The sequence below is a fragment of the Colobus angolensis genome, unplaced genomic scaffold, assembly GCF_000951035.1.
Source record: "Colobus angolensis palliatus isolate OR3802 unplaced genomic scaffold, Cang.pa_1.0 Scaffold368, whole genome shotgun sequence".
Taxonomy (NCBI): domain Eukaryota; kingdom Metazoa; phylum Chordata; class Mammalia; order Primates; family Cercopithecidae; genus Colobus; species Colobus angolensis.
In genome coordinates, this window is record NW_012117021.1 from 403,447 (window position 1) to 416,258 (window position 12,812).

The 12,812-nt window shown below is 50.6% G+C and overlaps 1 protein-coding gene across 1 annotated transcript in view; it reads right to left on the reverse strand.

The window, feature by feature from the left end:
• LGALS9 (lectin, galactoside-binding, soluble, 9) overlaps positions 1 to 11,142 on the reverse strand; it is a 142,816-nt gene extending 131,674 nt beyond the window's left edge. The window contains exons 1-3 of the mRNA XM_011953563.1: positions 10,986 to 11,142; positions 3,000 to 3,091; positions 605 to 806 (exon numbers count right to left, since the gene is read on the reverse strand). Coding sequence (XP_011808953.1) covers positions 605 to 806; positions 3,000 to 3,091; positions 10,986 to 11,024 — 333 coding nt within the window. The 5' untranslated portion in view covers positions 11,025 to 11,142. The remainder of the gene's footprint in view (positions 1 to 604; positions 807 to 2,999; positions 3,092 to 10,985) is intronic.
• Between the last annotated feature and the right edge of the window lie 1,670 nt (positions 11,143 to 12,812).

Below are 12,812 nucleotides of genomic sequence, written 5' to 3' on the forward strand. Positions count from 1 at the left end.
GGACATGATCTCATTCTTTTTTATGACTGCAGGGGTATTATTTAAATATGCATAAAATACTCATGGGGAACAGAGGAGAGGTGACCTTGGGTTGCACACTGAGTGGATGGGAACATCCTTATCTCAGATAAGCATACTCAGACCGACTTACCCACGGGCTTCTCAAGCCCAGACACCTACTCTGCTTGCAAAGGTAATTTGCAATGTGCTTACAAAACTATACCCTTAATAGACCCTGGATAAAGGCTGGAACAATGTCGCTGAAAAATAAATGTTACCAGCGACCTGGAGAGGAGGACTGGTGACAGCAGAGGAATGGAATGAGCTTGGAATTCAAAGACACACAACACCAAACAGCAACATGGTGACTCCTCTAGTTCTTATTTTCAAAGAAAAAGAAGCAGCAGGTGCACCTGTAGATTCAGGTGAAGGTGCAGAAGGAGACTACGCAGCCATGGGTAACACCTTACAAGGAAATGGTCGTGTTATCTGTATAGTGGTGTCACTCTGGCTGAATGTCAATTAAGGTGATTATTTAAAAGCCATTCACCTGATAGGGCTGAGGGTCCCGGGGGTGAGAGGTGGGGAGGGCATTCTTGCTCACCTTGAAATCTGAGCTCTGCACCAGGAAGCAGAGGTCGAAGGGCATCCCCTTCTGGAGGGGCATGTGCATCTTCCTCTCCTCGGGCCCCCAGCTTCCATTCTGCCTTGTGTTGCACACCACGTACCCTCCGTCTTCAAACCGAGGGTTGAAGTGGAAGGCAATGTCGTTTCCACTGAAGCCAGTCTGAAAGTTCACAGCAAACCTAGGCCCAGGAAAAGCAAACAGTCTTCTGTGGCATGGTTTATTGCCAGTGATAGGCACAGGAGCACCTGTGCTTTGCATTTGTCTGGGTCTTGCACACAACCTGCATGGCAGAGACTGCTTGGTTGGCATCGTTTTTGTTTCTCTAATTTGGATCTAATGTGTTTTTGTTTTAATTATTACATTTTGCCTTTACAGCATGATTTGCTAAAAATAAGTAGAAAATGGTTAAGGCAAAGTGCTGGTATTAGCAAACAAGAAGCATAGGTCTTTGAAAGTGATTACCAATTGATACCAAAGATGGACGTCATTAAGCATGCCTAGAAGAGACAGCCTCCCGTGCCAGTGGACACTTGTTGGAGGCCAGCACATGGAAAGAAGAGAACAAACGTAAAGAGCATGTGAAATTGGGTCTGGACGCGGAGGCCAAAGCGGGTGGATCACTTGAGCCCAGGAGTTCGAGACCAGCCTGGGCAACATAGCAAGATCTCATCTCTAGTTTAAAAAAAGAAAAAATTGGTCAGGCGCGGTGGCTCACCTCTGTAATCCCAGCACTTTGGGAGGCTAAGGTGGGTGGATCACGAGGTCTGGAGTTCACGACCATCCTGGCCAACATGCTGAAACCCCGTCTCCATTAGAAATACAAAAAATGAGCTGGGCATGGTGGCACGCACCTGTAGTCCCAGCTACTCAGGAGGCTGAGGCAGGAGAATCACTTGAACCCGGGAGGCAGAGGTTGCAGTGAGCCCAGATCGCACCACTGCACTCCAGCCTGGTGACAGGGCAAGACTCCATCTCAAAAAAAAAAAAAAAAAAATTGATTAGCTGGGCATCATAGTGCACTCCTGTAGTCCCAGCTGTTCTGGAGGCTGAGATGGGAGGATTGCTCAAGCCCAGGAATTCGAGGCTGCAGTGAGCTACGATCATACCACTGCACTCCAGTCTGAGTGAAAGAAAAAAAGTCCCTGTCTCAAAAGAAAACAATTAGTTAATTAAATGAATAAATGGAGAAGATTGCATTTGAAATATCTCTGCTTGTATTGTTTCCTTTGGAGTCCTTCAGCTTCACCCCTGTAGTCCTTTGGAAATTCCTGCCCCAAGGAAGGGAGAGGCAGAAAGCTCCTGAGAGGAGAGGGTCCTCTGAGGTAGGATCTGTCTATTCCACAGGATGGGAGTGGGAAGCCCTACTGGTGCTGGGAGGTGGGGGAGGCGGAGGGAGAGGGAGAGAGGAAGGGGTGGAAGATCAGAGGCATGGTCCTGATTCCCCTGGTTGGAGGGTTCAGGGGGATCAGGGGCCTCCCTGCCCTTGGCATCTCCTGGGGGCACTGCAGGCTCTCAGAGAAGTCCCATAGCAGGATGGCAATGGCGGAGGAGGTCACCAAGAATCTAGGTGGCAGAGCTGAGGTTGAGCTGGGATCTGCGAGGTCCAGAAGGTCCTAAGGAGAGGTGCCCTGGGACCTCGGAGAGCAAGCCATGAGACCAGAGGTTCTTCTGTGGGCCCTGCAGACTTCAGCAGGCAGCCACCCGTGGTCTCCCACCAAGCCAGGAGAAAGCTGCACACCTCTGTGCCACCCAGTTGGGGTGCCTCAGCAGGGGTCAGCCAGACCTCTGTGAGGGTTGGGGACCTTCCCAGCCACTGAGAAGCCATGTAAGCTCCTCTTTGTTCCCAGACAGCCCATCTTGGGAGGGAGGAGGGGGTGGGAAACAGCCCTGATACAATGTTAATATTTTAATTGACTTAGTAGTTTCTAGAAAAGGCCTTGAAACCAAAAGAGACCAAATTACTTTTGATGGCGATTTTCAATATTTTCACATCAGCAGAAGGAGAGCTTCAGAGTGGATGAGAGCAGTGATGGGAAATGGAGGAGGTTTGATTTTTGTAACTCTTAGTCATAGTGTGCAAGGTTCAACCCAGAACATAATCCTCTTACTCTGACCATCCCACTCCCTCCTTAGACCGCCAGCTCCCAGGGCCCCATTCATCCCGGAGTCCAGGTTAGTGGCGCCCCTGGCTGCAGGTTGTGCCTGCGGAGTGCTGTCCTGTGGCATGGGTTAGGGACGCATTGGGCCTCCCCTGAGCCAGGCACGTGAGCTTGGATGTTGTTGTCTGAACTAACCCAGGCTCCCAGGCACAGTGGTTTACTAAGGGATGAGGCTGGAGTGAAACATTTCCATCCATTACACACACACACACCTGCTTCCACTGGAGCTGAGAACAGTCCCACTGACGGTGATCTCAAGTCCATCCTGGAGACCCCCTTGGATAGTCCCAGAAAAGGGGACAGCCTGCAGGGAGAAGGTGTGGGGCCGTCAGTGAGGTGGCCGGCCTCCCGTTTTCTCCCCTCTAGTGCTAGTCAGTGGCCAGCCTGGGTGTGACAGCGCCATGCAAGGGGATGGGGTGCGGCTATGACCAGTATAGACGGAGTCTCAGCCCCAGGGCTCTTAGGGTCCTGTGTGGAGGCAGACACAAATCCAATTAGTTACTCAGACAGTCTAAGCTTGTGATAAGGAGAAGCCTGGTCCTGAGAGGACACGACAGGGAGCTGAGCTTGTGTGAGAGTCTGAGAGGCAGTGGAGGCTGCATCAGGAACGCACCAGGCTGAAGGCCTTCCTTCCAGGCAGGGAAGTAGCAGGCAGACGCCCTGGGCTGGTAAGGAACTAGGTAGTAATGGGGGCTGCCGGACCTCATGCCAAGCTCCCAGCAAAGTGCCCAGGGCCCTGGCTGGAGACTCAGGAGGCTCAAGGGAGCAAAGGGACCCATAAAGGGTCTGCAGTTTCCACCAAGAGGGTCACCTGAGAGGGACAAGAGGAAGGCATGTCCCTCTCCCCACCACCACCATATAACAATGGCCACCGTGACCTTTGCCCTCCTGGCCACCTTCAGCAGAGCCTCTTCCCAGATGCCCTCTGTAGTCGTGGGGCAGCCCCCTCCTCTGCTTCTGCCCCCGGGCTCCCCATTCCTTCCCTCAGGCCCTCAGCAGCCCCGAACCCTAGTGTAGTTTCCCCACCCATCCCAGGCCCCTCGGGCTACCACTTTGTCAAATTCTCTGTCCGGGGCTCTTTAAAGGAGCAATGGGCCGTGGTGAGGATGCATCGCTTCAGAGTCAGGTCTGAATCCTAGCTCTGCTGCTCATGACCTGAGTGGCCTTGGGAAGCCTACTTCACCTCTCTTTGCCTCAGTTTTCTCATCTGTAAAATGGGAAGGTGTTTCTCCTGCGCCATATGATTGATGATTTCGTGAGAGAAAGCCTGTGGTAGAAGAGATTGACACATAGGAGATGCTTCTCCACTGTCACCCACCCCCCACCTTGGTCTCTCTGAGCAAAATTCACAAACTGGTACTTCCAATTTTCAAAGTTTATTCTGAAATGCCTCATATCCAGTGTGATTCTATAACCCGCATTAAAGCACAGTTCTATCTCCTGGCTGATTTTCACATTCTTCAAGTTTTTAATGTCTTCTCTAATATTTCCTTTAGGTCAATTTCCAACACAAATTAAATGCCTAAAGGAGCCAGGCAGGTGATGTGTTATGAGTCAGATGGCCAGGTAGGGAGTGGTAGGGACCGTGGCAAAGTAGACGTCACACCCCTCATCTAAAAAGTCAACATCTACTCAGCGCTAACCAGTGATTACCATCTGGGCCCAGGATTGGCAGAGCTTCCAAATATTTAAGAGAAGACAGAAATCTGGATTTTTTTTTCTATAAAACTTTCTAATTTCTAGGGGAAAAAAATTTGTCAAAAAGGATTATGTAAAAGTTCCTGGCTTGGCACAGTGGCTCACATCTATAATCCCAGCACTTTGGGAGGCTGAGGCAGAAGGATCACTTGAACCCAGGAGTTTGAGGCCGGCCTGGGAAACATAATGGGACCCCCACCTCTACAAAAAATAAAAAAAATTAGCCAGGTGTGGTGGTGCACACCTTTAACCCTAGTTACTTGGAAGGCTGAGGTGGGAGCATCCCTTGAGCCTGGGAGGTGGAGGCTGCAGTGAGCCATGATCACACCACTGCACTCCAGCCTGGGCAACAAAACAAGATCCTGTCTCAAAACCCCCCAAATTCCCATATTATAGAGATACACAGTGAAATATTTGCAGTGGAATGGTATCTCTGGATTCGCTTCCACATATCTAAGGGTGGGAAGGGAAGCAAGCGAGGGAGGGTATAGGATGAAGCAAGATAGGCCTGAGTTGATCGTTGTTGGAGCAGAGTGATGGGTGTGTGTTGTTGATGGTACAATTCTCTCTGCATGTTTGAATTTCCTATAATCACAAGTTAAACACTGTGCAGGCCAAACAGAAAACACCCACCAGCAAATTCAGCCTACTGGCCTCTGCTTTCTGGTCTGCACTGTTGAGTTGTGACCACACAGGACCCTGGGAAACCCGCCCTAGCTCAGTGTACACACCTGGCTCCGGGAAAGGCCCAGGACATCTGGGATCTGATTCAGACAGACTCTGCTCCCCATGGATTTGAGGGGGCGTCTTTTGTTGTCCCTCAGGTCAGGTCTGAACTCTGCCATTAAGTACTTTAGTGACCTCAAGCAAATCACAGCTTCTCTGTGTCTCTGACTTCTCTTTCTTGTCCCTGTCTACACCCGCAGTGTGGGGGAAGGAGAATCAGCCTGATCCAATTACAGACCAGCACAGCCTAGGATCGGGAAGCTTGTTGTCCCTGAAACACGTCTGTGGAACATTTTCCCCCTTGCCTGTTTGTGGAGGCCTCTGATTCTCTCCAGAGCCTTTCATACTATCATGAGAGACAACACTGGAAATACACACCCTCCTGGGAAGCATGCGGCCTCCACTTAAGCGTATTCACACCACAGCATCTAGAATTGAAGGCAGAGTGTGATGGACATGGGCTCGCAAGTGCACACAAGGCTGAACTAAGGAAGCCAGGAGGGAGAAAGAGCAAGTACAGATCATGGGGTAGGACAGGGCAGGCTAATCTCCAAGGCAACAAGTTCCCCAAAAAAGCTCTGTGAGGTTCCAAAATATCTTAATAGTGTCCCCACAATTCTGAAAAATGAGATTATTTATTCATTTTTTTTTTAGAGGTGGGTTCTCATTCTGTTGACCAGGCTGCAGTGCAGTGAGGGGTGTGATCATGGTTCACTGCAGCCTCCACCCCCTGCCTCAAGTAATCCTCCCGCCTCAACCACCTGAATAGCTGGGACCAAATAGGTGCATGCCACCATGCCCCACTAATCTTAAAACTTTTTGTAAAGATGGGGTCTCTATGTATTGCCCAGGCTAGCTCAAGTGATCTTTCTGGCTTGGCCTCCCGAAGGGCTGGGATTTCAGGCATGAACCACCATGCCTGGACTGAAAAGTGAGTTTTTAAATTGAATATCATCCTACAAACAAGGTTATTCATTGCAGCATTATAACACAAGGGATTATAAAGCAAAACACTGGAAAGAGCTTAAAGTCCTCTGACAGGAAAAAGGTGAAATAAATTAGGGTATTTTCATATAATAGGCTCTGTGTAGCCTTAAAAAGAAAAGAAAAAGAGGAAGATGGAACTCTGAGCACTGATATGGAATGATGCCATTTATATAAAAGTGAATGGGGGAAGGCTATGGATTTGCATTTATTTATTTATTTATAGATAAAATATCTCTGGAAGGATTTACAAGAAACTTATAACACTGGTTATCAGTGGGCCACCCCCCAGAATCATCCACATTCGAATCCCCAGCAACTGTGAATATGTTGTAGAAGGGACTTCACAGATGTGATTAAATTAATAATTTTGGCATGGGGAGATTGCCCTGATTTTAAAGGCGGTCCCAATGTGATCACAAGAGTCGTATAAAAGGAAGGCAGGAGGATCAGTGTCAGAGGTAGGAGATGTGACAACAGGAGCACAGATGCAAGAAGAAGCTGGTTTGCATTTTGTTTTGTTTGTTTGTTTGTTTTTTCGTTTTTTTAGGTTTTTTTTGAGATAGGATCTCACTGTCAGCCAGGCTGGAGTGTGTTGGCACGATCTCAGCTCACTGCAGCCTCCACTTCTCCTGGCTTACGTGACCCCCCCACCACCACCTCAGTCTCCCAGGTAGCTGGGACTACAGGCATGCACCACCATACCCAGCTAATTTTTATCTATCTTTTGTAGAGATGTGGTCTCACTTTGTGGCCCAGGCTGGTGTGGAACTCCTGGATTAAAGAGATCCTCCTGCCTCGGCTTCTCAAAATTCTGGAATTACAGGCATGAGCCACTGGGCCCAGCCGAAGCTGCTGGTTTTAAAGATGGCAGGAGGGGTCATAAGCCAAGGCATGAGGCAGCCTCTAGAAGCTGGAGAAGGAAAAGAAACAGATTCTCCCCTGGAGCCTCCGGAAGGAAACAACCTTGCTGACATGCTGATTTTAACACCTGACCTCCAGAATCATTAAGAGTATAAATTTGTTGTTTTAAGATTGGCCAGCCGAGGCTGCTGTGGAATTTAGATTTGTGTGTCCAGGAAACCCAGGAAAACAACCGGACCTACTTTTGCTCCATAGGGTGCAGGAGGATGGATTTTTACACTGGATTTATGGTCCCACAGGCCTGGGCTCATGTACACTAGCAATTCTGTTACTGGCCAAGTCCCTTGACCTGCCTGTGCCCCAGTTCCCTCCTCTGAATGGCAGGACAGTAACACTACCTGGCAGAGTTCTGGAGAGGACTGGGTGTGATGCCGTGTGCTGAGCCCCGGCTCGTGCCGGCCTTAACAGTGCAGCTCTTTGCATGGAAAGAATCGATCCCTCTGCTGAGTCAGAACTTTCTCTCTGTTCCTGGTTGTGCCCAGAGACCAGGGACTTTTCCTCCTCTTCTTATCTGGAAGTCTAGAAAGCAGAGCTGAGCCCTGTGAACCAAAATGTGGGCAGCCTCTAGAAGCTGGAGAAGGAAAAGAAACAGATTCTCCCCTGGAGCCTCCGGAAGGAAACAACCTTGCTGACATGCTGATTTTAACACCTGACCTCCAGAATCATTAAGAGTATAAATTTGTTGTTTTAAGATTGGCCAGCCGAGGCTGCTGTGGAATTTAGATCTGTGTGTCCAGGAAACCCAGGAAAACAACCGGACCTACTTTTGCTCCATAGGGTGCAGGAGGATGGATTTTTACACTGGATTTATGGTCCCACAGGCCTGGGCTCATGTACACTAGCAATTCTGTTACTGGCCAAGTCCCTTGACCTGCCTGTGCCCCAGTTCCCTCCTCTGAATGGCAGGACAGTAACACTACCTGGCAGAGTTCTGGAGAGGACTGGGTGTGATGCCGTGTGCTGAGCCCCGGCTCGTGCCGGCCTTAACAGTGCAGCTCTTTGCATGGAAAGAATCGATCCCTCTGCTGAGTCAGAACTTGCTCTCTGTTCCTGGTTGTGCCCAGAGACCAGGGACTTTTCCTCCTCTTCTTATCTGGAAGTCTAGAAAGCAGAGCTGAGCCCTGTGAACCAAAATGTGGGCAGCCTCTAGAAGCTGGAGAAGGAAAAGAAACAGATTCTCCCCTGGAGCCTCCGGAAGGAAACAACCTTGCTGACATGCTGATTTTAACACCTGACCTCCAGAATCATTAAGAGTATAAATTTGTTGTTTTAAGATTGGCCAGCCAAGGCTGCTGTGGAATTTAGATCTGTGTGTCCAGGAAACCCAGGAAAACAACCGGACCTACTTTTGCTCCATAGGGTGCAGGAGGATGGATTTTTACACTGGATTTATGGTCCCACAGGCCTGGGCTCATGTACACTAGCAATTCTGTTACTGGCCAAGTCCCTTGACCTGCCTGTGCCCCAGTTCCCTCCTCTGAATGGCAGGACAGTAACACTACCTGGCAGAGTTCTGGAGAGGACTGGGTGTGATGCCGTGTGCTGAGCCCCGGCTCGTGCCGGCCTTAACAGTGCAGCTCTTTGCATGGAAAGAATCGATCCCTCTGCTGAGTCAGAACTTGCTCTCTGTTCCTGGTTGTGCCCAGAGACCAGGGACTTTTCCTCCTCTTCTTATCTGGAAGTCTAGAAAGCAGAGCTGAGCCCTGTGAACCAAAATGTGGGCAGCCTCGTTCTGGACTCAGCATCACCAGAGGACACCCAGGCTTGGCCCCGACAGTGGGGACCTCAGCCTGGCTGGCCAAGACTGCCCGCCAGCAGGAGGCCAGTACGTGGCTCTTAGCGAAGGTGCCCCGCTCCCTCAGAGCCTCCACCGTCCTGCTGGCCACCTTCCACGACACTTTGATTTTAGCCTTCTGACCTCCAACACTGTAAGAACAAATGTGTTGTTTTGAGGTTGATCAACTAAGGCTACTGTGGCATTTGGATCCATGTGTGTCCATGAGGGCTGGGCATGACCAGGAACATTTATCCTCACAGCAACCCCGGTCACTTTTACAGATGAGAAAACTGAGGCACAGAAAAGTTCAGTCACTTGCCCAAAGCTACACAGCGGGTCAGCAACAGAGCTGGGATTTGAACCCCAGCACCCACGCTTCTAACCACTACACAGGCTTCCTCTCATGAGGAAGCTGAGAACATCCTTATTCCTGGCTCTCCCAGTGCTTCCTGGGCCAAACAGCAGGTGGTTCCAGCTTCCCCACGGCCCTCCAAAGAGGCTGAGCTAGATGAGGCCCACTGTCGGCTCGTGGAGGAAGCGTGGCTCCGACTGCCAGAGGGGTCACCAAGGGAGGCTTAAGTGTCCCACCCCAGGGGAGCCCCGTGGGGTAGAGGGGTGCTCTGGACACCTAGGGGGCTGCACTGACCGTCTTTCTTGTCTGGGCTCCAAGGCCCTGTTTTAACTCTCTGATGTCCATAGGAGAATTTTCCTTCTGAATCCAAAGATTAGAAAGTAAAAATCAGTCACTAGAATAATATTTCAGAACCTGGAAGAAGCTTTGGGATCCCCTCTCAGACAGAAAACCAGAGACAGGGTGACATGCCCAAAGCAGCACCTGCTGACCCTAAGACCCCCAACCTGCGGCCTGTTCCAGCTTCCCCCAGTCCCCATCTGTGCAGGTCCTACCTCAGGGGCCTCCACAGGGTGGCTGAGGGGTCATTGGTGACAGCCAGGAGGAAACAGGCCTCCTTTCTCCACTCTTCCTCTGGAGTTTAGAAAGCAGAGCCGAGCCCTGCAGACCAGAACCTAGGCAGCCTCATTCTGGATTCAGTGTCACCAGAGGGCACCCAAGCTCGACCCTGACCTCTGCTGAGGTGGGCCCTGGCAGCTTCCCTGCCTCCAGCACCCTGCCTCCCCACCCAGGAAGGGCCCATCAGCCCACCTCTTCAGCCCCTCAGGAAGCTCTTTGCCAAGGCGGGGTGAGATCCAATGACAGGACCCGGCCCAGGACACAGTGACCCCTGAAGGTTCCTGGGCTCTTGGCGCTGCCACTCCCATCTGGGGACATTTGGCAACTGGCCTACACCTCCCTGAGCCTCAAATTTTCTCTGTATGAAGGGGACTCATAAATCTCACAGGGTTTCAGCAAGGCACCTGCCACCCTCTGACCCCACACTGCAGGGACAGTCCTCACCCCCTCTCATCTCTGAGACTGCCCCTCTGCAGATGCCCTGACATGCCCATGCCTGGTTAACTCTGCCTCACCCTTCAGAGCACAGACACCTCCTTGGGAGGCCTTCCCTGCTGCCCTCAGACTCCCAATAACACTAAACACTCCCGAAGTGTGTCAGGCACTGTTCAAACACACTAGATACACTACCTCCTTAATCCATATCCCAACCCTGGGAATGGGGGGCTCAAGTATTATTCCCACTTTACAGATATGGAAACTGAGGCCCAGAGACCACCAGCCAGTAAATGGTTGGACCCAGGGAGGCCATCTTCGCAGTAAGCGCCCTTAACTACCATGCCGGGTAGTGTCCTTACTGTCCCAGAAGCATGCTTGCTTCCTCTTTACATGAACCATCCCACTCTACATGTCTTCCCCTGAGCACACAGGACAGGACGGGGCAGCTCAGTCAACACTGTCAAACCCATGACTCGTGGGGACGAGCATCCCTCCAGGCATGAGTGAGCTCAGCGTGGCACAGGTGTGCCAGGATGACCTCCACTGACATTTCTGCCCTGCTTGTGTTCTCTTTGGCATGCCCCCACCCCATCCCCTGCCACCCAGGAGTTGCTTCCTCAGAGCCCCAGGGCTGTGTCCCCCTGGCTGAGGCAGCCCTGTGCCCACGGCCCTGGAACTCACTGGGTTCAGGTAGGGACCCTGGGAACCGCTGAAGGCCATCTCTCCACCGCCTCTGTGGCCACCGCTGCCTTTCACACCTGCCAGGAAGTCCTTTGCAGAGGAAATGACTTAACAAAGAAATAGAAACCAAAGCAACTTGGCTGTTACTCAATGGGGAGGAGCCAGCAGCAAGAGGAAGTGGGTCCAGAGAGAGCAAGGTAGGGTGCTGGGTGAACTGCAGTGACGCTCACAGAGGGAACTGGGCACTCCCAGTCCCAGTGACCTTTCCCTCCTCCCTCTCCTGTGCTCAACCCAAGCCGGAAGCATATTTGGTTCATAGAGGTCTACAATGCTTGACCACACTGACATGATAGCGAGTTGCCAGATGACACTGCCCAGAAGTATGTGGCTATGTGTCCTAAGCACGCTTGGCCACGGAGTCCAGAAAATAATGGGGCTGGGCGTTGCCTGTGCACGGGGTGCTGGTGGGGAAGGGCAGCTTCAACCCATTTTACATATAGAGAAGCTGAGGCTCAGAGTCTAAAGGGCATGCCCCAGGTCGCACAGCTAATTCGTGGTAGCCTGAGCTACATGAAGATTCTCAGACACTTCAAAAAGTGTTTCTCCTCTTTAAATTTACATTATTCATGTAAAAACATAATTATGTAGAGGGGAATATTTTGCAAGAAAAACACCATAATGAAGATTTTTATTCTAGAGTATGGGGTGCCCAGGAGCTTCTGATCCTCCCTCTCAGTGAATCTCGCTTTCTTCTCCTTCTCTTCTCTATCTTTATTTTCTGCACTTTAGGATGGGGAGAGAAGTCTTGGACATAATAGAACATTTCAAGTGACATGGGGCTGGAAAGGAACACATGGCATGAACTGCCTTTAATTGGCTTCAGCACCTAGTTAGGGGAAATAATTGGCTGAAACAGAGAATAACAGGATAGGCTGCAGAGGTGGGAGGGAGCCATGAAATAAACTTACCTGAAGTTGACCAGGTCCCAGTGATGTGCTGGCTAGAAGGCCCAGAACTCAAGCTGGAGCTGGGCGGGTAAGGGCTGTACAGGCTCAAGGGGATGGCAGGTGCCCCAGGGCCATACGTGAGTCTGCACCTCTCTTCCTTCCTGTGCTCTGCCGAGATGCACTAGAATTTGCAGACTAATTCCTTTGAGATGCTCCCATAGACTGAGGCCATGTGTGCTATCTGAACTCTCCATCCCTATTATGTTCCTGGATCAAGTAGAATTTGACCAGTTTAAGGAGTAGACAATACAGGGGAGCAGAAAGGAGAGAAAGGGAGGGAAATTCTTTGCAATCCTCTCGGACGCCATGGACACCAGGAACAATTTCATCATGCCACATCATTTGTAGGCAATCGCCAATTGCTTGGGATATGGAACAACTGGAACTGTCATTCACAGCAGACTGGAGTGTAAAATAATCCAACTTAGAAAAATGGGCAGGGCGTGGTGGCTCATGCCTGTAATCCCAGCACTTCGAGAGGCTGAGGCAGGAGGATCACTTCAGCCCAGGAGCTTGAGACCAGCCCGGGCAAGGTAGGAAGACTCTGTCCCTACATATAATTTAATAAACAAAGTAGCCAGGTGTGGTGGTGCACACTTGTGGTCCCAGCTACATGGGAGGCTGAGGTGGGAGGTTCGCTTGACCCTAGGAGGTCAAAGCTGCAGTGAACCCTCATCATGCCACTGCACTCTAGCCTGGGTAAGACTCTGTCTCAAAAAATTAAAAAAGAAAAAAGAAAAGGAAAAACTGCTTGATGAGTTGTAATACAGTGAAATATCTACTTCTATGTTCTGGATTTTCTAGTTCTGAAAAATTGCCC